At 42.1% G+C, this 24,805-nt stretch overlaps 1 protein-coding gene across 2 annotated transcripts in view; it reads left to right on the top strand.

Moving 5' to 3' along the window:
- The window catches only part of ctu2 (cytosolic thiouridylase subunit 2 homolog (S. pombe)), a 50,116-nt gene that overhangs the window by 16,579 nt on the left and 8,732 nt on the right, over positions 1–24,805 (top strand). For both annotated transcript variants that reach the window (XM_068049239.1, XM_068049240.1), the window contains exons 3-12: positions 4,323–4,401; positions 6,481–6,540; positions 8,109–8,169; positions 15,168–15,277; positions 15,424–15,791; positions 17,208–17,343; positions 18,114–18,245; positions 19,150–19,241; positions 21,872–21,972; positions 22,339–22,513. In XM_068049239.1, coding sequence (XP_067905340.1) covers positions 4,323–4,401; positions 6,481–6,540; positions 8,109–8,169; positions 15,168–15,277; positions 15,424–15,791; positions 17,208–17,343; positions 18,114–18,245; positions 19,150–19,241; positions 21,872–21,972; positions 22,339–22,513 — 1,314 coding nt within the window. The remainder of the gene's footprint in view (positions 1–4,322; positions 4,402–6,480; positions 6,541–8,108; positions 8,170–15,167; positions 15,278–15,423; positions 15,792–17,207; positions 17,344–18,113; positions 18,246–19,149; positions 19,242–21,871; positions 21,973–22,338; positions 22,514–24,805) is intronic.

Below are 24,805 nucleotides of genomic sequence, written 5' to 3'. Positions count from 1 at the left end.
GGCCATATCGGTAACTGGGTAAACATTTAAATATATGTTGTGACCCATGGAGAAGTGGAACCAGAGAAAGACAGTGCACTCCTCCCACATCTGTCGTAACGTAATATAGAATTTCATATAAGAGTGTGATGTCAAGTCTGAAACTAAGGTTTAAGTTTAAACAAAGTCAATTATGCAGGCGTGAGTTGGCTAAAGTAGATTGGGAAAGCAGACTAATAGATATGATGGTGGATAAACAATGGTAATATTAAAAGAAACAATTCATAATTCTCATTGAATATACATTCCCTTGAGGAACCAAAACTTCACTGCAATAGTAGTACAGCTTTCTAACTAAGAAGTTCAGGGTAGTGTTACGGTCAAATGAGGAGGGATTGAAGCGCTTTCCTCTTTTCCCTCTCCTTGTTTGACCACAACAGGTTTAATTCTTTCTTTAAAGTGGATGTACTGGCCAATTCAGTAGGTTTTTGATTACTTGCTATGATCATAACAAGAACCAATCGGACACGTTTTCTTGAGTGAACAGAGAAAGAGGTTAACTTTATTGTACCTAAACCGAACTATAAAAATAATAAACAATACGCAACTTTCACACTCACGCGGACACTAGAAGTTTACACACACACACAAATAGATTGCAGAGTGGGCACAGGTAGATTGGTTGAGTTAGAGTCCATAGGAGAAAAGGTATACAGTCTGTGGAGTTTGGTGATTCGGCTGGCTTCTAGCTGAGGCATTTAGTTTGAAGAGGTGGATGACTGGTTCGGTGAGTCTCTTGGAGATAGCAATGCGGATGATTTCCTCCAATGAGGTTTCTATTTATAGCTGGAGTACACAAAGTTGGTCAGTCAGCAGGCAGGATTTGAAAGCTTTCAAGCTGGAATGGAAAGAGAGTGAGAGAGGGATCCCCTCTTAGGATCTGCTTATGTCAGAATCCAGTTGCTTCTCTGCTGCAGAGAAAAGCACCAGCTTAAAAACCACAGGTGGGGAGGGGCTTGTCACATGATAGTCACTCAGTGATTCAAACACAGCAGTTAGTAGTATTTTTCTGCTTGCTGAAAAGAACAGGTCGTTCCTTTAAACTTCCTGGGTCTTGGTTCTTGCTGGGAAATGCAGACTTTTTGTCTCCCTCCTCACAAGCATTGGAGTGTAGGATACAATGTTGCAAACTAGGTGACCATCCTAAGCTTTTCTTTTTTTAAATGTGTGTGTTAAAAAAATAAATTCAGATCTCCAGTCAGTGGATTAAAGAAAATTATCATTCAACAAAGTCATTGTCATAACAATAGTATTAGATTAAAAGTAGTTTACAAGGTTGCCATGAAGAGCAAAGGTGTGCAAAGGAAACCCGATCCCAGTCTGAATGCCGGATCCGGAAGCCCAACGTGACTTGGCCCGAATCCGACAGATGTCGGATCCCATCGGGGTCAGGTTGGGTAGCAGGCCTTTACATTAGTACATGGGTAAAGGCCTGCTACCCGACCCAATCCCGACAACATGTGTCGGGTTCAGGCCGGGTCATGTCGTACTTCTAGGTCTGGCATTTGGGCTCGATCGGGTTTCCTTTGCACACCTTTAAGGAAGAGTAGTTAGCCTGAGGATTGGAAGGGTTATAAAAATCTGCAAAGGATGACCAAAAATTGATAAAGCTGGAGAAATTAGAAAATAAGTAAACTAGGAACAAATTTTAAAACAGATTTCAAGAGCTTTTACAAATAAGTAAAAAGGAAGAGATTATTAAAGTAAAGAAGGGAGAGAGAAAACTGGGAACTATAGGCCAGCTAGGCTGATGCCAATAGTAGGGAAAATGCTAGAATCAATTATTAAGGACGTGGTAGCAGGCCACATGGAAGATCACTATAATGAGGCAGAGTCAACATGATTTTATGAAAGGGAAATGATGTTTGCCAAATTTATTAAGAGTATTTAGAGGGTGTAACTAGCAGGGTACATAAGGGGGAACCAGGGATATAGTATAGTTGGGTGTTCAGAAGGCATCCAATAAGGTGCCACACAAGATAACAGCTTGTGGGATTGAGCATGGATTGAAGATTGGTTAACGGACAGAAAAGAGAGTAGACTCGTAGGATAAATGAGTTATTTCTGGGTTAGCAACCTGTAACTAATGGAGTGCTGCAAGGACCAATGCTTGGACTCTGCTATTTACAGTCTCTCAAAGACCCAAATGAGGGGTTTTGAGTATAACATATCCAAGTTTGTTATTGATACAATGCTGAAAGATCAAAAACAATGTAGGAAGAGAGTGGCAAAGGAATATCGACTGGTTAAGTGACTGGGAAAGATGGAGTATTATGTGGGGAGGTGTAAAATTATAACTTTGGTAGGAAGATTGGAAAATCAAGAATTTTTGTTTTTTAAAAGGTGAGAGACAAGTAGATGTTGATATCCAGAAGGATTTGGGAGTCCTTGGCTGGAATCTTTTGGACTTTTAAAAATCTCGAACATCGGGACCATTACCGGGTTCTGTTCCTGCTGGTATCCGAGGTCCGTCCCAGCGTGATCTTACGGGAGACAGCCAGTTAACAAGCTGCCTCCAGGAGCCTGGTCCAATTAGGGATGGCGGCCAGGTTCCATAGTTGGAAGGTGCGTTCAGCATAGCCTGTGGATATGGCCATCGGCCACCTTTGCAGTGAAGCCAGCAGGAGCAGTGCCACAGAGGTGCCTTCAGTAAGAGGGCCTTGCCCCTAGGAAAAGCATCTGGAGGCGGGAATACATTGGGGAGCTGACCCAACATGCTGCTTTCTAAATTGCCATGCTCCACCACCCCAAATTCCAAAACTGCCTCCACAAGGCTGGGATAATTCTGGCCCTTGTACGTGAATTATAAAGTTAACATGCAGAGACAGGAAGCAATTAGAAAGGCAACTGACATATTAGCTTTTATTGCAAGAGGGTTGGAGTTTAAAAGTAAGAAAGTCTTGGTGCAGTTATATAGGGCTTTGGTGAGACCATACGAGTACTGTGTATAGTTTTGGTTTCCTTATCTAAGGAAGAATATACTTGACTGAGAGAGGTTGCAACAAATGTTCCTGACATAGGAGGCTGTCCTATGAAAAGATAGAGTAGAACGGGCTTATGTTTGCTGGAAAGTAGAAGAATGAGAAGTGAGCTCATAAATCGATAACTTTTTTAGGGGGCTTGACTAGGTAGATGCAGAGAGACTATTTTACCCTTTGGGGAGTCTAGAACTAGGGATAATAATCTCAAGATAAGGGGTTGGCCATTTCGGATGAGATGAAGCGAAATCTCTTCATTCAGAGGGTTGTGAATGTTTGTCACTCTCTACCTCAGGGAGTTGTAGATGGTCAGTTGATGAGTATTTTCAAGAGTGAGATTGATAGATTTTTGGACACAAGGCAATCAGGGGATATGGGATAGGGCAGGAAAGTGGAGTTAATGTAAATGTTTGGCCACAATCTTATTGAATGGCAGAGCAGGCTTGAGGGGGCATGTACCGTACTCCTCTTCCTGTTTCTCATGTTCTTATGAATCTGGGTTTTTGACACTGAAGCATTGAATTTAAAAAAACGAAATTATACTGAGTTTGCACAGGGTGTTGGTTAGATCACAATTTGAGTACTGTGTACAGTTCTGGGTATTGCCTTATAGAAAGTATATTGGAACCAAGAAAAGGGTACAGTGAAGATTTACTAGAATGATACCAAGAGTTCTGAAAGGTTTGAAAGGCTTTCCTTGGGACAGAGAAAGTTAGGACTTTCAAATCTATAAAGGTTTTGAGAGGATAACTAATGAAAGTTTCCACTGGTAATCGATAAGGGTATTAACAGTGTATGTGTGAATAAGAGGTACTGTAGCATAGTGGTTATAATACTGGACTAGCAATCCAGAGGCCTGGATTAATGATCTAGAGATATTAGCTCAGATCCCACCATGGCAACTGGGGAATTTAATTCATTAAATAAAGTCTAGCATAAAAAGCTAGTATCAGTAATGGTGACCATGTAACTACTAGATTGTCATAAAAACCTATCTGGTTCACTGATGTCCTTTTAGGAAAGGAAATCTGCCATCATTATCTGGCCTATATAGGACTCCAGTAATGTGGTTAACTCTTAATTTCCCTCTGAAATGGCCTAGCCAGCTACTCAGTTGTATTCAAGAAGACAGCTCACCACCACTTTCTCAAGGGTAATAAATACTGGCCTTACCAGTGACACCTACATAATGTGAATGAATAGAAAAAACCTGGATTTTCCATCTTCATACTAATTTCATTTAAACTAATTGAGTCAGAATACTTCAGCATTCCACTATTAATGTTTATGTATCTTCTCACTCAGATCCTGCTTCAAAGAATACTTTGTACACAAATTCCGTGCCATGCTAGGGAAGACGCGCTTAATTTTTCCAGGAGAACAGGTGAGTAGTGCAAAGACGTGTATTTGCTTCACAGAATGGTTATAGCACAGGAGGCCATTCGACCCGTCATGTCTGTGCCAGTTGTCTGCAAGAGCAACTCGCCTAGTTCCACTCCCCCACTTTTTCCTCGTAGTCCTGAAAATTTATTCTCTTCGGGTAATTATCCAATTCTCTTTTGAAGGCAAGGTAATTTCCTGGCAAATTTGTTCCTTTACATCTTTGCCACTAGTTGGCCTATAGAATACACCTAGCAATGTTTCTTAGCTGTAACCCAATAGATTAGCAGATCAACACACTCTGTATGTGAAGGCACACAACCTCCTTTGTACATGCTCACTGTGGAATTGGTTAACTTGAGAGGAGTTGCGATATTTTTGTCTGTTCCCTTCCACTTGAGTGCTGTGCAGAATGTTGGTGAGATGAGCCTCTGTGTTTTGTGTGTTCATCCACTTTACTCTTTAACATAAAGCAAAACCATGAAGAGATTGAAATTTTGGGGTGACGCAGTGGTTAGCACCGCAGCCTCACAGCTCCAGGGACCCGGGTTCGATTCTGGGTACTGCCTGTGTGAAGTTTACAAGTTCTCCCTGTGACCACGTGGGTTTTCGCCGGGTGCTCCGGTTTCCTCCCACCACCAAAAGACTTGCAGGTGATAGGTAAATTGGCCATTGTAAATTGCCCCTAGTGTAGGTAGGGGGTAGGGAATATGGGATTACTGTAGGGTTAGTATAAATGGGTGGTTCTTGGTCGGCACAGACTCGGTGGGCCGAAGGGCCTGTTTCAGTGCTGTATCTCTAAAAGAAAAAAAGAAAAAAAAGATTCTGTCCTTGACCTCTCTAGGACATCCTCTCTCTCCAGCACTGTAATGTACTCAATCAATACTGCTACCCCTCCTCCTTTCTTTCCTTCCCTATCATTCCTCAAAACCCTTGTAGCCAGGAGTATTTACTACCCAGTCCTGCCATTTTTGAGCCAGGTGACTTATCGCCACAACATCATATTTCCATGCAGCTATCTGCACCTGCAGCTTGCTAACCTTATTTACCACACTCCCTGCCTTATTTACCACACTCCCTGCGCAGTGCATGTACATGCATAAGTTAGACCTTATTACATTCCCTGTTACTCTGACCCCACTAATAATACCTTACTATTTCCTACTCTAGTGCTATCTGTCTCTCTCAATTCTCTGTGCAGCTTGGTTTTCTTCTCCAATATAACCTCCTGGTTCCCAAAACCCTACCAAATTAGTTTACACTCCCCAGTAGCATTAGCAAATCAGCCCGCAAGGACATTAAAACGTATTTTTATATATGAAAATATCCTAGTTCTGGATTTAAAATAATGAACTTTTTAATATACTGTCTAGGTTGAGGAGTTGATAAGCTGTTAATTTGGGAGTAGTGGTTATTACAGTTGAACCTGATGCTTTGCAGCAGGAGTTACTGGGATTATAATAAAAACAGAAAATGCTGGAAATACTTAGCAGGTCTGGCAGCAACTGTGGCGAGAGAAACAGAGTTAATGTTTCAGTCTGTGACCTTTCAACAGAAGTGGAATAAGTTAGAAATTTAATAGGTTACTGGATTGTAATTGGAGCTTATTTTCTGTAGCAAAGGAGTGCTGAGGAAAATTGTAATATTCCCACTGTCACCCCTTGCTGAATTCACCTGGTTTGGATTAGACTGGGGATCGAACCTGGGACCTACTTAGTCCATGAAAGACTAAATAGCCAGTGAATTTCCTACTGGGGAGCTCTACTACTGAACTTTGATATTACCAATGCATTTTTGTTTCTTTTAGCAAAAAGCTGTCACAGAAGCAATGGGCGCAATGGTACCTTTCAGTGCTGTAAATGTCTATGGTTTTATGTCGAATTGCTTTTTAGGTTGACAAACTGGAGATAAGCTCACTTCTGAGAAGTAAGTAGCATCTGCCGATCCTGAAATTATTAACCTAAGGCTAAATTGCCTGAAAGTGCTCTGCATTTGCGGAGCTGCTAGTTGATAGAACTTTGTAGGGTTAACTAGAATATTCTGTGTTTCCCTCCTTCATTTTTTTACCTTTATTTTTGTACAGGTCTTACTGGCATTATCAGGTGGTCCCACATCTAGTGCAATGCTTTGTCAGGTTCAAGAGGTACTGTATTACAATTAATATCAAGCTTACCTTGCTTTCTCAACAGTGGTTCACATATGTGGTAAATGATTAGCAATCATTAATATCTCAAGTACTGCATCGTTTGGTAAGATGCGTGGATGTGAATACAATAGTTTAAGTGCCATTAATCAATTTGTAAACCCAACAAAAATAAACTAACATTTTACATTTTTTTGTCAATTTAGTAGTATTTGTTACTGTTCTAGAATCATAGAATGTTTACAGCACAGAAGGCCGCCATTTGGCACATCAAGTCCGTGCCAACTCTGTGCAAGAGCAATTTAGCTAGTCCCACTCCCCCACCTTATCCCCATAGCCCTGCAATTTTATTCCCTTCAAGTGCTTATCCAATTCCCTTTTGAAAGCCACGCTTGAATCTGCCTCCACCACCCTCTCAGGCAGTGCATTCCAGATTGTAACCACTCACAGTGTAAGATGCTTTTCCTCATGTCGCTTTTGGTTCTTTTACCAATCACCTTAAATCTGTATACTCTGGTTCTTGACCCTTCCTCCATTGGGAACAGTTTTTCCCTATCAACTCAGTCTAGTCCCCTCATGATTTTGAACACCTCTATCAGATTTCTACTCAACCTTCTTGTTTATAAGGCGAACAACCCCCAGCTTCTCCAATTTATCCACATAGCTGAAGACCCTCATCCCTGGAACCATTTTTGTAAATCTTTTCTGCACCCCCTCGAAAGTCTTCATATCTTTCCTAAAGTGTGGTGCCCAGCGTTGGACACAAGACTCCAGTTGAGGCCTAACCAATGTTTTATAAAGGTTCATCGTAACGTCCTTGCTCTTGTACTCTATGTCTATATTTATAAAGCCCAGGATCCCATATGCCTTTTTTAACCACTTTCTCAACCTGCCCTGGAGCCTTCTACATATACCCGCAGGTCTCTCTGTTCCTGCACCCCCTTTAGAGTTGTACCATTTAATTTATATTGCTTCTCCTTGTTCTTCTACCAAAATGTATCACATCACACTTGTCTGCATTAAGTCTCATCTGCCACTTGTACGCCCATTCCACCACCCTGTCTATGTCCTCTTGAAGTCTATCACTATCCTCACAGTTCACAATACTTCCAAGTTTTGTGTCATCTGCAAATTTTGAAATTGTGCCCTGTACACCCAAGTCTAAATCATTAATATATACCAAGAAAAGCAGTGGTCCTAGTCCCGAACCTTGGGTAACACCATTGTATACCTTTGTCCGGTCCGAAAAACAACTGTTCGCTGTTCTCTGTTTCCTGTTAATGCTGTTTAGATTGGGTTGTATATTAAAAGGCAGTATTTCAATTATTGTTAGTGATGCAGAAATTTGATGCCGGTCCAGTATGCTGGGTTTCGTTTAGACTGAAGTTAACCATTTGCTGTTCCTGTTCATAGTACATTATTACTTTGAAGTCTTGATAGAAGAAATATAAAATTACCATTAATGATACAATTTAAACAACAGAAATTGCTTTCAAGAAATTTATATTGTACTGTTAAGCAAATAGATTGACAGTAGCAAAGTATAGTAATTGTTGTTTCTCTTTTAGGGTTTGTGTAGAGAGGCTGCAAAGAAGTTGCGTTTTTCTCCTGGGATAGTCCATATAGATGGTACAGTATTGCATAATGTCCGACATTTTAAGTAAAAGGACTAACTAGGACTAAAGAGAAAATAACATCAGAGAGAAAGATACAATATTTCAGTCACATCATTAGAGCAGAAGGTAGATAGAGACAATTTTTGGAAGGAAAGATTGATGGAAAACATAGAGGGAAGCAGAGGAGAAAATGGATGATGGATATAATGGACTGAATGCAGTTGGCCTATGCAGAATGTGTAAGGGCAGCACAGGACAGACAGAGGTGGAGATCCATGGCAACCAACCTTCTGGGAAGAAGATGACACCAAAGAACGAACGTAGTAAAAGGACATGGGTAGCTTTAGTTTCTTTCATTTCCATGACTGTCAGTTGAAATTGATGCAATATATACTGCACTTCAAAAAAAAAATCATTAATTATTGATAACGGTTCTGGTACTATGGAGCATCTGATTTTGTAGGGATATGGAAGGGATATTGATAGATTGGATAATAAAACAAAAAGTGGGTGCTGGAAATACACGGTAGGTCTGGCAGCATCTGTGGAGAGAGAAAAGAGTTAATGTTTCAGGTCTGTGACCTTTCATCAGAACTGGCAAAGGTTAGAAATGTAATAGACTTTGAGCAAGTGAAGAGGGGAGTGGGGGGAAGAAGACAAAAGGGAAGGTCTGTGATAGGGCGGAGGGCAGGAGTGAGTAAATGAAAAAGATGTCGTGGAACTAAAGGCAAAGGGAGTAGTAATAGCCATGGTAGAAGATAAAACATTTGTCCAGAGAGAGTGTTAATAGCAGAATAATGAACAGTTCTGTCCGAAAGCAAAAACGTGAAAAAACAGTTTAAGACCGGAACGTGGTTTAAAAAAAAATCAAAATGGTGGTCACAGTCTGAAGTTGTTAAACTCAAAGTTGAGTCCAGAGGGTTGCAGAGTGCTTAACTGGAAGACGTGGTGCTGTTGCTTGAGCTTGCGTTGAACTTCACTGGAGCACTGCATCAGGCCGAGGACAGAAAAGTGGGCGTGAGAGCAGGGCGGTGAATTAAAATGGCAAGCAACCAGAAGCTCGGGGTCATGCTTCTGGACTTGGCAGAGATGTTCCGCAAAGCGGTCACCCAATCTGCGTTTGATCTCCCCAATGTAGAGGAGACTGCACTGTGAGCAGCAAATATAGTATACTAAATTGAAAGTAGTACAAGTAAACCGCTGCTTCACCTGGAAGGAGTATTTGGGGCCTGGGATGGTGTGGAGAGGAGGTAAAAGGGCAGGTGTTACACCTCCTGCGATTGCATGGGAAGGTGTCATAGGAAGGGGATGAGGTGTTGGGGATGATAGAGGAGTGGACCAGGGTGTCACGGAGGGAATGGCTCCTTTGGGAGCTGAAGGTGCCAGAAATGGTGGAGGATGATCCTTTGGATGTGGAGTCTCGTGGGGTGGCAAGTAAGGACAAGGGTAACCCTGTCGCAGTTCTGGGAGGGAGGGGATGGGGTGAGGGCAGAAATGCAGGAAATGGGTCGAACATGGTCGCGTGCCCTGTCAATTACAATGGGGGGAAATCCTCGATTGAGGAAAAAGGATGACATGTCAAAAGTACTGTTGTGCAAGGGCATATCATAACAGATGTGACAGAGACGGAGAAACTGGGTGAATGGAATGGAGTCCTTACATGCGGCAGGGTGTGAGGAAGTGTAGTTAAGATAGCTGTGGGAGTCGGTGGTCTTATAATGAATATTAGTGGACAGCCTATCCCCAGAAATGGAGACAGAGAAGTTGAGGAAAGGATGGGAAGTGTCAGAGATGAACCGGGTAAAAATTGGCAACAAAGTTGAAGTTTTCCAATTCAGGGCGAGAGCAGGAATAGGCACCGATGTAGTCATCAATGTACTGGAAAAAGAGTTGAGGGAGGGGCCTGAGTAGGACTTGAAAAAGGAATGTTGGACATACCCCACAAAAAGACAGGCATAACTAGGACCATACTTGACCTTGTCCTCACCAATCTGCCTGCCGCAGATGCTTCTGTCCATGACAGTATTGGTAGGAGTGACCACCGCACAGTCCTTGTGGAGACCAAGTCCCGCCTTCACATTGAGGATACCGTCCATCATGTTGTGTTGCACTATCACCATGCTAAATGAGATAGATTTCAACCTGATCTAGCAAAGCAAAACTGGCCATCCATGAGGCGCTGTGGGCCATCAGCAGCAGCAGAATTGTACTCATCCAAAATCTGTAACCTCATGGCCCGGCATATCCCCCACTCTACCATTACCATCAAGCCAGGAGACCAACCTTGGTTCAATGAAGAGTGCAGAAGGGCATGCCAGGAGCAGCACCAGGCATACCTCAAAATGAGGTGTCAACCTGGTGAAGCTACAACCCAGGACTACTTGCATGCCAAACTGCGTAAGCAGCATGCGATAGACAGAGCTAAGCGATCCCATAACCAACGGATCAGATCTAAGCTCTGCAGTCCTGCCACATCCAGCCGTGAATGGTGGACAATTAAACAACTAACTGGAGGAGGTGGCTCCACAAATATTCCCATCCTCAATGATGGGGGAGCCCAGCACATCAGTGCAAAAGATAAGGCTAAAGCATTTGCAACAATCTTCAGCCAGAAGTGTCGTGTTGATGATCCATCTCGGCCTCCTCCTGAAGTCCCCAGCATCACAGATGCCAGACTTCAACCAATTCAATTCACTCCGTGTGATATCAAGAAACGACTGAAGGCACTGGATACTGCAAAAGCTATGGGCCCTGACAATATTCCGGCAACAGTACTGAAGACCTGTGCTCCAGAACTTGCCGCGCCCCTAGCCAAGCTGTTCCAGTACAGCTACAACACTGGCATCTACCCTGTAATGTGGAAAATTGCCCAGGTATGTCCTGTGCACAAAAAACAGGACAAGTCCAACCCGGTCAATTACCGCTCCATCAGCCTACTCTCAATCATCAGTAAAGTGATGGACGGTGTCATCAACAGTGCCATCAAGCGACACATGCTTAGCAATAACCTGCTCAGTGACGGTCAGTTTGGGTTCCGCCAGGGCCACTCAGCTCCTGACCTCATCACAGCCTTGGTTCAAACATGAACAAAAGAACTGAACTCAAGAGGTGAGGTGAGAGTGACTGCCCTTGACATCAAGGCAGCATTTGACCGAGTATGGCATCAAGGAGCCCTAGCAAAACTGAGGTCAATTGGAATCATGGGGAAAAACCCTCCGCTGGCTGGAGTCATACCTAGCGCAAAGGAAGATGGTTGTGGTTGTTGGAGGTCAATCATCGGAGCTGCAGGACATCACTGCAGGAGTTCCTCAGGGTAGTGTCCGAGGCCCAACCATCTTCAGCTGCTTCACCAATGACCTTCCTTCAATCATAAGGTCAGAAATGGGGATGTTCGCGGATGATTGCACAATGTTCAGCACCATTCGTGACTCCTCAGATACTGAAGCAGTCCGTGTAGAAATGCAGCAAGACCTGGACAATATCCAGGCTTGGGCTGATAAGTGGCAAGTAACATTCGCGCCACACACGCCAGGCAATGACCATCTCCAACAAGAGAGAATCTAACCATCTCCCCTTGACATTCAACGGCATTACCATCGCTGAATCCCCCACTATCAACATCCTAGGGGCTACCATTGAACAGAAACTGAACTGGAGTAGCCATATAAATACCGTGGTGACAAGAGCAGGTCAGAGGCTAGGAATCCTGAGGCAAGTAACTCACCTCCTGACTCCCCAAAGCCTGTCCACCATCTACAAGGCACAAGTCAGGAGTGTGATGGAATACTCTCCACTTGCCTGGATGGGTGCAGCTCCAACAATATTCAAGAAGCTTGACACCATCCAGGACAAAGCAGCCCGCTTGATTGGCACCCCATCTACAAACATTCTCTCCCTCCATCACTGACGCACAGTAGCAGCAGTGTGTACCATCTACAAGATGCAATGCACCAAGGCACCTTAGACAGCACCTTCCAAACCCGCAACCTCTACCAACTAGAAGGACAAGGGCAGCAAATACATGGGAACACCACCACCTGCAAGTTCCCCTCCAAGTCACACACCATCCTGACTTGGAACTATATCGCCATTCCTTCACTGTTGCTGGGTCAAAATCCTGGAACTCCCTTACTAACAGCACTGTGGGTCTACCTACCCCAAATGGACTGCAGCGGTTCAAGAAGGCAGCTCATCACCACCTTCTCAAGGGCAATTAGGGATGGGCAATAAATGCTGGCATAGCCAGTGACGCCCACATCCCATGAATGAATTTATTAAAAAAAAGGACCCATGCGACTACCCATATCAACACCTTTAATTTGGAGGAAGTGAATAAGAGTTGAAGACGAAGTTCAACATGAGAACAAGTTCAGACAGGAGGACGAGGGTGGATGGAGACTGGTTGGGCCTCTATTCAAGAATGAAATGGAGATTCCTCAGACCCTCCTCATGGGGGATAGAGGTGTAGAGAGATTGGATGTCCATAGTGAAGAGGAGATGGTTAGGGCCAGGAAACTGGAGATTGTCGGTCTCTTGGATTTCGAATGCTGCTGATTGAAACCACAAACATTATTTTTACAATGCAGTTAATGTAATAAAACATTAAAGCACCACAGAATTTTATAAAAAATGTTTCTGAACAGTGGTGAGAAAAACATTGAGATTTTGATAAAAGACATGAACGAAGAGGTGAGCTTTAAGGGTTTTTGAAGGAATAGGGAAAGGTAGAAAGGCAATAGAGGGTTGGGGAAAAATTCTAGAGTATAGGTTTCAAATGGCTGAAGGCTGCGCTAATAATGGAGAGAGGGAAGAGGAATACAAAAACAAGACCAAAGTTAAAGAGCAGAGTAACGGAGCAGTGTGCTCATGGACATGCTTTTGAAATCAATGTTGTAGGATGACGAGCCATTGATGGTCAGTGAGTAATATTGGAGAAGGACAGACTAGGATGGGATGATAGACTTTCAGATGCACTGTAATTTGTGGCAGGTGGAACACAGCCAGTAAGGGAAGCATACAGACTGCAGCACAGAAATGGGCCGTTAGGCCCAGCTTGTCTATGCTGGCACTTATGCTCTCCATGAGCCTCCTCTCGCTTCAGCTAACCTTATCAGCGTATCTTTCTGTTTCTTTCTCCCTCATCTACTTATCTAACTTCCCCTTAAGTACCTCTATGCTATGTGCCACAACTACATCTTGTGGTAGCACATTCCACGGTCTTAACACTCTTTGGGTGAATTTCCTATTGGATGTATTAGTGACTATCTTATAGTTATGACCTCTAGTTTTGGACTCCCCCCACCCACCCACCCCACCCCCCAAAAAAAGTGGAAAATTTTTCTCTACATCTACATTCTCAAGCCCTTGCACAATCTTAAAGACTCCTATCAGAACCTTGTCTCTTCTGCTGAAAAGAGTCCCAGCCTGTTCAGCTTTTCCTGATAAGTATATCCTTTCAGTTCTGGTAACATCATTGTGAATCTTTTTTGCACCATCTCTAGTTCCTCTATATCCTTTTAGAGTAGAGCTATGCACAGTACTCTTAAGTGTGGTCTAACCATACTTCTACACAGGTTTAACATAACATCTGCCCTTTTCAATTCTGTCCTTCTAGAAATGAACCTCAGTGCTTGTTGCTACTTTGTGATTTGTGCATCTGTACCCATAGATCCCTTCACTCCTCTACCTCATTTAGATGCTTATTATCCAAGCAGTGTGTGCCTCCCTATTCATCCTGCCAAAATGTACATTCACATTTACCTATATTTAAATTCAATTGCCAATGACATGTCCAATCTGCAGGCTTATTAATGTATTGTATTTTGTTGCATTCTTCCTCACTATTTACTATACCACTACCCACATCCCTCAGCTCCCTCCACAAAATTTGGTGTCATCCGCAAATATTGAAATTGTATTTCTGATCCAGAGTCCAAATTGTTAATGTAAATTGAGAACAACAGTTGTCCCTGCATTGATCCCTGTGGAACATCACTTCCCACCTTTTGGCAGTCTGAGTAGCTACCCTTAATCTCTACACTCTGTTTTCTGTTTTGTCGCCAGCTTGATATTAATTCTGCTACTTGTCCCGAGATGTTCTGACCTTAGTAGTGAGTGTATTATCGAAGACCTTTTGAAAATCCAAATACATTTACTGCAATATGCTTGTCTACTCTTTTTGCTACTTCTTCAAAGAATTTAACAAGGTTGGTCAAGCATGACCTTTCCTTTCGATTTCCTTGCTGACTACTCTGTTATATGTTCTGTATCTCTTACATCTTTGAGTAACGATTCCATTATCTTTCCAACCATCGATATTGAACTAACTGGTCTGTAGTTCCCTGGACTTGTTTTAGCTCCCCTTTTAAATATAGGAGTAATGTTAGCTGTCTGTCAGTCTTCTGGCGCTATTTGCTTTTCTAATGAATTATATATATGTAATAGTGCCTCTACTAGCTCTTCCATAATCTTAATATGTGCAGGTGCAATCCATCCAGTGCAAGGGTTTTAGCCTTTCTAAGTTTGATTAGTTTATCAATTATCTCTTCCCTTTTAATATTGCATGATCTCATTATCTTTTTTGATCTTTTCAAATGTCTTGTCCACCTTGTTGGTTTCCCTGGTAAATCCAGAGGTAAAGCAGTTTTTCCATCATTATGTTATTATATGAGAGTTTATCTTGTGTATCCCTTGGTGGTCCTGTTCTATCCTATTCTTTTTTGTGTGTTTGTAGAATACTATTTTTTATATTCCTTGATAAATTTAACTTCCTTTTTGCTTTCCTTTTTTTTTTACTTCTTTCCTAACCTTTTTGTATTTCTTTTTGTCATCCTATCCTTTATTCTCTATTATGCATTGAGAAAAATTAAGTCGAACGAATTGAGGTAACGGCAGGCAATGTTGCAGAGGTGAAAATAGACGAGGAAAGCTACATTTGTGAATGTGTGTACATCAGCCCCTGCTGTCACATAGAAGGCAAATTGTTAATGTCTTTTCTTGTTTCACCTACAGAGGGAGCTGTGTGTGGAAGGAGTCTAGAAGAAAGACGGGCAACTTTATCACAGCTGGAAGGCATGTTCCAAGCTTCAGGATTCCCCTACCATATAGTCTATTTAGAGGAGGTAATTTTATTAAAATATCCTCAAAATTCTGACTGGGAGTTTTAGGAATGGAGCCAATAAGGTTTAATATCTTTATTTTAATCACAAGTGAAATTGATAGTTATTTAAAAGTTTTCGTTCTAACCTTGACTGCTTTTGTTCTGTAGGTGTTCAGGTTGCCTAATTCCATGTTGCAGAGTGTTTCCTCCAGTCCAGCAAGCCATCATGGTGAGAATTACAAAGAGGCAGTGGATGGTTTCCTACAAAAGCAGCGCGAGACGCAGATTCAGGCAGAGCAAAGACCTACAGTTATGGAGCAGTTGAATGTCACACATTCAGAAGAGCAGATTCAAACGAAACTTGCTCAACTCGATATCTGTGATCGTTTTAATAACGAGAATACTGGGAGCAGCTTCTCAGAAACTTCCACCAGTGGAAAATGGCCATTCATCTTGGCACAAACAGAGGCAATAAAGGAACTGTTTAGTTCAATAAAGACACTGACCGCTAAAGAGGAATTGCTGCAAACATTACGGTAAAAAGTAATCTCTGATGTTCCTTCATAGATCTTAATATTGTGCTTTTAAAATGAGATTATAACCTGCCCCAGTAATTCCCCCAATATGATGCATTTACTTGTACTGAACTTTCAGATTCTGGTATCCCATTTTATATACTTTACCTAGAATGGATTTTTGTAGTCAAAATCGCAGCAGAATTGTCCAGTGCTTTACCTGTTAGCAATAAAGTGTATCTCATTAAATCAATAAAAACAAGCATAGTCTCTATGCACTGGCATAATCTCATATTTTCATTTTGTACCTGATTATCATTGTCGTAGAAATTTACAGCACAGCAAGTGGCCATTTGGCCTGTTGTACCTGTGATAGCTCTTGAAAAGAGCTGTTGCGCTTAGTCCCATGCCCCTGCTTTTTGCCTGTAACCTTCAAAGTCATTCATTCTCAAATACCTGTCCAACTCCCTTTTTAAATTATTTATGGAATCAACTTCCACCACCTCTTCCGGTAGACTGTTCAAGATCCTGACAACTCTGTATGAAAAAAAATCTCCTCATCTTCCCTCTAGATCTTCCCTCTGGGTCACCTCTTAACCTTCTCTGTTCCCAGGAGAACTTTTCCAACCTATCCTTGTAATTGAATCGCTCATCCACCGGTAACATCCTGGTAAATCTTCTCTAGCCTTTCTAAGGCCTATTCTTCCTTCCTCTGATTCTGTCCTAAAACTGCTGACATTTGCATAGGGGTAGTTGCATGGTTGTAGATTCCCTTCTGGCGCATTGCTAAAGTGGCCAATCTTTTGTGAGCCTGGACATTGAGTATTAGTAAGCCTTACGTCCATGGGGATATTGCAGCTGAACTCAATCCATTCATAACTGAGCATTCATTCAAGTGCACTTTCAAATAGGATTGTTCAAACTGTGATAGGCAATTTTAAGATCCCACTTGCTGGTTCAAGCATCTTGTTGAACTATTCCTAGCAGCCAATCCAAATTAGAAGAGCTTGCATTTATAAAGTGCCTTTCACAGCATCAGGACATACTCGAAACGATCTAGAACCTATGAAATGCTTTTGTAAGTGTAGTCACTTTTTTGTAGTATAGGAAAATCGTAATGTCAAGCTTTAGTGATGTAGGTAGATGCCAACTGTTTCCTGCTGGTTTTACCTTTGTAAACATCCGGATAGCTAGGAAACCACAGTGCTACAGAGATGTGATGTTTACCTTGTTTACACTGACTGCAGTAGAAACCAAAGGCAACTATGACTGAAGCATTGTGAGCTTTATTCAAACTTTTTATTTTTATCTAGCTTTTGCATTAGAAAACTTGTGAAATTGGATCATTTTGACCAAGCTTTTGTATATGTGAATAGTTCATTTTTTCTGGTCTTTGTAGATTTTACATCTCTTAAACAAAAATACATTTCTCAACAGACATCATCTGCTCTTGTATACTGCAAGGATCAAAGGTTACACAAAAATAATGATGGGAGACAGCTGTACCCGACTGGCAGTAAAACTTCTGACTAATATTTCACTGGGACGTGGAGCCTCACTTGCTATTGATACTGTAAGGAGTAATGCAAACTACCTGTGTAAGATTAAAAAATAATTTGACAGTGATGGATCTGGGCTCTAATAATTGCAAAATACGTGTTAAACTATTATGAAAAGATAATTAAATTAATTAATTAACACACCATTTTATTTAAAAAGTACATTGAAAAACTTGTTGCATATTATGAAAGTGAGGCCATAACTGTTAACTAGGTTAGATTATGTTGTATGGAAGATTCTGAACAATGTGACAGATCCCATCATCTGAACTGTAAACTTGTATACAACAAACTACATTTGATGCCCCAAATAACCTAATATGTGACTTGAAGATAAAGTGTGTGGATTATTTTACATCCTGGCATGTCAATTAGATTATTTCTGTGTGCATTGCTGCTACTAGGTTGTTTTTTGTTCTATTGTAGCAACTATTAAAATGGTGGACAGAAGAAAAGCCTAATGAAAGAATAGATCTTTTTTGGAAAAAAGGATAACCACTCAAAGCCCTTATTAACCTGAGGTCATAAAAAAAATCATCATAAAATCTCTGGGTGACTAAATCATTAACTGGGAATATAAAACAGAATTTAGAGATTGCATTTCTTTTGGGAGATGCATTTCTGTAACTAAAAGTAACTACAGTAACTGGGTGCTGTAAGTTGTGCTGGGGTTGTGTATCTATAGAATACTTCATTTAGCACTATACAGAACTGATACATGGACATCGACTTTTTATTATAATGTAGGAAATAGTTTCCAAATATTATTTCTTTCTGAACACAGGGATTCTCAGATAATCGTTATGGAGATATAATGATTGTACGGCCGATGAGGGAATACTCGTCTAAAGAAATTGCTTTCTATAATAAACTTTTTGATGTTCCTAATATTTTCACCCCAGCAATAGATACAAAGGTAAGATGATTGATTGCACTTAATTGTTGCAGGTTGGTAGGTAAATTGGCCATTAGAAATTGCCCCTAGTATAGGTAGGTGGTAGGGAAATATAGGGACAGGTGGGGATGTGGTAGGAATATGGAATTAGCGTGGGATTAGTATAAATGGGTGGTTGATGGTCGGCACAGACTCGGTGGGCCGAAGGGCCTGTTTCAGTGCTGTATCTCTAAACTAAACTAAACTAAACATTCTGTCTGTTAGTTAGATCTGAGTATAATGTAGCAAAGCACATGTACGAAATGAGAGATGTGCGCTAATGTCTAATGACTTTCATTACCAGAAGGTAGTGTATTTTAGTATTTATTTGTGACACCCAGGAGAAAATATTCTGTATTTCAGTACAGTTTTGTCATGCAGTTTAAGACATTTCAAGTACAGTTAGGGATAGGAGAAGTAGGCTCATAGACGGCATAATTTTGAAATTAGCCTCTTATTTTTACTTCCTAACTACCCCACCTTCATATACTTGATCGTAACCCATTATTTCAAATAGATTACCACCTCTGTTAAAGTAGCAGAGGGATGTGGTTAGTGTTTATACAATACCTCAAACACAAACAGTAATTGCTAAGCTATTGTTGCTAGACCAGTGGGCAAAATTGCTTGTTACCTGGACTTTTTGTAGGACTTCTACTCAGAAAAAGAAGGCAACCAGCTATCATTGGATTAATGGAAACATATTTAAGTATTTAGAAATGCAACATGGATCTTACATCCTTTAATGTAGGTTTAATATTTGATAAATTTTGATATCTGAATCATTTAGAATCACAGCCCTACCAGTTCAGTAAGAAAAGAACAGAGTTTGAATGAAAGGTTACTTGTCTAACCATATAACAAAATCTACAATACTCTTTCTCAGACCAGTGATAAAGCTAGCATTCATCGACTGACTGAGAGTTTTGTGAACAAATTACAGACTGATTACCCATCCACTGTAAGCACTGTTTACAGGTAAGAATTGTGCTGCTTTCTGATTTGGATAAACGTATCTGTCTTAAGTAATAATGTCTTCCCAAACATTTTGAGAATGTGCAGTAAATTGTGCCAATGAAGAACAAAAGGAAATAGTGTGCTTTTCAACATGTTTCTGAACTATGAATGTTTTCCCACCCCAAGATTTTCTCTCCTTGTTACTCTTCCAAGGTTATGCACCCCCTTCATCAGAGTGAGTCAGGTAGCCTGCTTTTTTTTTTATTCGTTCATGGTATGCAAGTATCACTGACAAGGCCAGCATTTATTGCTCATCACTAATTGCCTTTGAAGGTGATGGTCAGTCATTTTCTTCAACTGCTGCAGTCCATGTGGTATAGTTACATCCACAGTGCTGTTGGGGAGGGAGTTCCAAGGTTTTGACCCAGCAGTGGAGAAGGAATGGCGATATAGTTCCAAGTCAGGATGGTGTGTGGCTTGGAGGGGAACTTGAAGGTGGTGGTGTTCCCATGTGCCTGCTGCCTTGTTCTTCTAGGTGGTATAGAACACAGGTTTGGAACGTGCTTTCGAAGGAGGCTGGGCGAGTTGCTGCAGTGCATCCTGTAGATGATGCACACCTCCGTCACTGTGCGTCAGCAGCGGAGGGAGTGAATGTTTAAAGTGGTGGATGGGGTGCCAGTCAAGTGGGTTGCTTTGTCATGGATGGTGTCAAGCTGCTTGAGTGTTGTTGGAGCCGCACTTATCCAAGCAAGTGGAGAGTATTCCGTCACACTCCTGATGTCCTTGTAGATAGTGGGCAGGCTTTGGGGAGTCAGGAGGTGAGTTACATGCCACAGAATGCACAGCTTTCTGCCTGCTGTTGTAGCCACAAATTTATACGGGTGGTTTGGTTAATTTTCTGAGGACGTTATTGGTGGGAGATTCAGCAACGGTAATGCCTTTGCATATCGAGCAGCGGTTAGATTCTCTCTTGATGGAGATGGTGATTGCCTGGCACCTATATGGCACGAATGTTACTTGCCACTTGTCAGCCACACCTGAATGTTGTCCAGGTCTTGCTGCATGCAGGCATGGACTGCTTCATTATCTGAGAAGTTACAAATGGAACTGAACATTGTACATTCATCAACGAATATCCCCACTCTGACCTTCTGATGGAGAAAGGGTAATTGATGAAGCAGGTGAAGATGGTTGGACACTATCCTAAGGAACTCCTGCAGTGTTGTCCTGGGGCTGGGATGATTGGCCTCCAACAGCCATATTCTTTTGTGCCAGGTATGATCCCAGCCAGTGGAGAGTTTTTCCCTTGATTGCCATTGACTACAATTGTATTAGGGCTCCTTGATGCCACATTTGGTCAAATGCCGCTTTGATGTCAAGGGCAGCCACCCTCCCCTCACCTCACCTCTGGAATTTAGCTCTTTTTGTCCAAGTTTGGATCAAGGTTTTAATGAGGTCTGGAGCCGAGTGGTCCTAACAGAACCCAAACTGAGCATTGGCGAGCAGGTTATTGATGAGTAAGTGCTGCTTGATAGCATTGTTGTTGAAACTTTCACTTTGCTGATGATTGAGTAGGCTGATGGAGTGGTAATTGGCTGGATTAGATCTGTCCTGCTTTTTGTGGACAGGACATAGTTGGGAATTTTCCATACTGTCAGGTAGATGTCAGTGTTGTAACTGTACTGGAACAGCTTAGCTAGAGGTTTGGCTAGTACTGGAGCTACCTGTGCTAATGTCAGCTGAAAGCCAGATGATGCAAAAGAGCAGTCCACTGGAGACTCCCCATTCAATATTTCTCCTCTTTTACGTGGATGACTTTAGCTGCCTTTCACTTCCATGTTTTGGTACCACGGTTGAAATCAGGAACACAGTGGAATAAAAGGGAGCTCGAATGTATTCTACCATATTGCTGAAATATGAATATCCCTTGCAGTTATTATACAGAGTGTCTGCTGTCAATGCAGCCAAGCGCTGACGTCATCACTTTGGTCTGAACGGAACACGTGCAGAACGCTTTCATCCTGCCAGTATGATGCTGCGCATGCGTAGCCTACATCACCTGAGAAGAGAGTGGGGAAAGGATGGGAGTGGGTTGCCAGGGCAGAGGGGATCTCTTCCCCGCCAGTATGCTCTTAAACTTGACACACAAAAGCGAATTCACTGTGTGATCTCCCACGATCGGCGCATTCACTTCCTCTCGCCCAGCTCCTTCCCCTGGCACTGTTCCCACCTCCACCACCCTTGATTCCACACCCTCCCAAGTGGCGATCATGGGAAGGAGCAGGGATGAGAAGCGACGATTGAAGCGACGGTCGTGGGAGGGAGCGGGGAAATGTCTGGGGGAGTATGGAGGCAGCAATGCGATCGCAGCCATTGAGGAAGTTTAAGTTCAATTCCCTTTGTGTGTGTCAAATTGAGCAGCGCCATCTTTATTACAGGCAGCTGCCTGAGACGTTGCAGGCAGTGATGTTTCAGTCAATGAGGCTGCATTTGCACATGTGCCAGTAATGCGCCACCTAGTGGTTGCATTGTCAGCAAATGCAGTCATTTTTATATTTCATTTTCAAATTAGTTTGAAATTATAGCTAATAAAGAAATATGAATGTATGGCATAATAGTTTGCCGTAATCTCAGTTACTTTTTTCTTGTAGGACCAGTGAGAAGCTAAATACAGCTTATTCTGACTTGAACTGTGGTGCCGAACATTTGGAGAAATGTCTCCTGTGTCTCTGTGCTATGGACACTAAAGTAGGTATGTCATAAATACTAAAGACTTCCTCTTTAGAAGCTGTCCATGGATACCATACTGACATTGTTAAATGTAACAATGATGAGGTATTTTTCAATGTTTCTATGTTCAATTCTTTTTTCCTTCATAATTGAATTCCTTAAAATATGAGCTGTTCCTAACTTGGAAAGAGGGTTAGATCTCTTATGGATAGACTTTTACTATTCCATTGGTAATTTTCCAACCAATAGAAAGTAGTTCACAATTAAGGTCACAGAATCTCAATTGATTGCTGGAATTCCTTGTGTATGTTAGAAAATATCACGTGTGAGGTATTGTAAATTCTATAATTGGGTTTTTAAAAATTGTTGAATTTGTTATTCTTTCAAGAGGAAGCCTCAGCATTTCATGCTACCCTAATATCAGAAAAACTGTCACTCAAGCAGTCTCCTGACCAGGTGCCTGTTAAAGAGGCTACTAAGCAATCCTGCTGTGGTGGAGCTGGAGAGGAAGAGAAAAGAAAATGCTGTGGTGCACACTCAGAACCGTGCTATTCAACAGGCAGGTAGGTGCTTACAAACAATGAAGTGCCTTTAGAAAGAAAGACTGCAGAGAATTCTGTATCTCCAATCTGATTCTCATCCTCATGCTAGCCAAGTGGACAAATCTGATCAATATGAAAACCTAAAGCATCCTTTCTTTCTTCCTATTTACATGAATTCTGTTTCTTCATGGGGATAAGGGCGAATGGGAATATGATGCATTCTAGTTGTTTACACAGATTTAAATACGTGCAAATCCTGAAGACAGGAATGAGATAAGGAACATTCATTATGGGATGAGCAGAAACTTCCTCCAATTAACATTGGAAAGACCGAAGCTATTGTCTTTATCCTCACCACAAAACTCCATTCCTTTTTCCACTCCATTCCATCCACCTCCCTGGCCACTGCCATAGGCTAAACTGGACTGTTTGCAATCTCAGTGTCTTATTTGAACTGAGCCTCTGACCCTATATCCTCTCCTTAACCAAGACCACCTCCACCTGCTTAAACCCATTTGTTGCTGAAACCCCAATCCATGTTTTTGCTACCTCCAACCTCAACCATTCCCAATGCTGTCCTGGCTGGTGTCTCATTCTAACACCCTCCATAAACTTGAACTCATCCAAAACTCTGCTACCTATCTCCTAACTTGCACCAAGTCCTGTTCAACCATGATCTCTGTACCTGCTAAAGAACAACAAAGAACAAAGAAAATTACAGCACAGGAACAGACCCTGCGGCACTCCAAGCCTGCGCCGATCCAGATCCTCTATCTAAACATGTCGCCTATTTTCTAAGGGTCTGTATCTCTTTGCTTCCTGCCCATTCATATATCTGTCTAGATACATCTTAAAAGACGCTATCGTGCCCGCGTCTACCACCTCCGCTGGCAACGCGTTCCAGGCACCCACCACCCTCTGCGTAAAGAACTTTCCACGCATATCCCCCCTAAACTTTTCCCCCCTCACTTTGAACTCGTGACCCCTAGTAATTGAATCCCCCACTCTGGGGAAAAAGCTTCTTGCTATCCACCCTGTCTATTTCCCTCATGATTTTGTACACCTCAATCAGGTCCCCCCTCAACTTCCGTCTTTCGAATGAAAATAATCCTAATCTACTCAACCTCTCTTCATAGCTAGCGCCCTCCATACCAGGCAACATCCTGGTGAACCTCCTCTGCACCCTCTCCAAAGCATCTACATCCTTTTGGTAATGTGGTGACCAGAACTGCACGCAGTATTCCAAATGTAGCCGAACCAAAGTCTTATACAACTGTAACATGACCTGCCAACCCTTGTACTCAATACCCCGTCCGATGAAGGAAAGCATGCCGTATGCCTTCTTGACCACTCTATTGACCTGCGTTGCCACCTTCAGGGAAACAATGGACCTGAACACCCAAATCTCTCTGTACATCAATTTTCCCCAGGACTTTTCCATTTGCTGTATAGTTCACTCTTGAATTGGATCTTCCAAAATGCACCTCGCATTTGCCCTGATTGAACTCCATCTGCCATTTCTCTGCCCAACTCTCCAATCTATCTATATTCTGCTATATTCTCTGACAGTCCCCTTCACTATCTGCTACTCCACCAATCTTAGTGTCGTCTGCAAACTTGCTAATCAGACCACCTATACTTTCCTCCAAATCATTTATGTATATCACAAACAACAGTGGTCCCAGCACGGATCCCTGTGGAACACCACTGGTCACACGTCTCCATTTTGAAAAACTCCCTTCCACTGCTACTCTCTGTCTCCTGTTGCCCAGCCAGTTCTTTATCCATCTAGCTAGTACACCCTGGACCCCATGCGACTTCACTTTCTCCATCAGCCTACCATGGGGAACCTTATCAAACGCCTTACTGAAGTCCATGTATATGACCTCTACAGCCCTTCCCTCATCAATCAACTTTGTCACTTCCTCAAAGAATTCTATTAAGTTGGTAAGACATAACCTTCCCTGCACAAAACCATGTTGCCTATCACTGATAAGCCCATTTTCTTCCAAATGGGAATAGATCCTATCCCTCAGTATCTTCTCCAGCAGCTTCCCTACCACTGACGTCAGGCTCACCGGTCTATAATTACCTGGATTTTCCCTGCTACCCTTCTTAAACAAGGGGACAACATTAGCAATTCTCCAGTCCTCCGGGACCTCACCAGTGTTTAAGGATGCTGCAAAGATATCTGTTAAGGCCCCAGCTATTTCCTCTCTCGCTTCCCTCAGTAACCTGGGATAGATCCCATCCGGACCTGGGGACTTGTCCACCTTAATGCCTTTTAGAATACCCAACACTTCCTCCCTCCTT

Source organism: Heterodontus francisci, chromosome 17 (assembly GCF_036365525.1).
Source record: "Heterodontus francisci isolate sHetFra1 chromosome 17, sHetFra1.hap1, whole genome shotgun sequence".
In the NCBI taxonomy this organism is placed as follows: domain Eukaryota; kingdom Metazoa; phylum Chordata; class Chondrichthyes; order Heterodontiformes; family Heterodontidae; genus Heterodontus; species Heterodontus francisci.
This window is presented reverse-complemented; position numbering and strand designations above follow the sequence as displayed.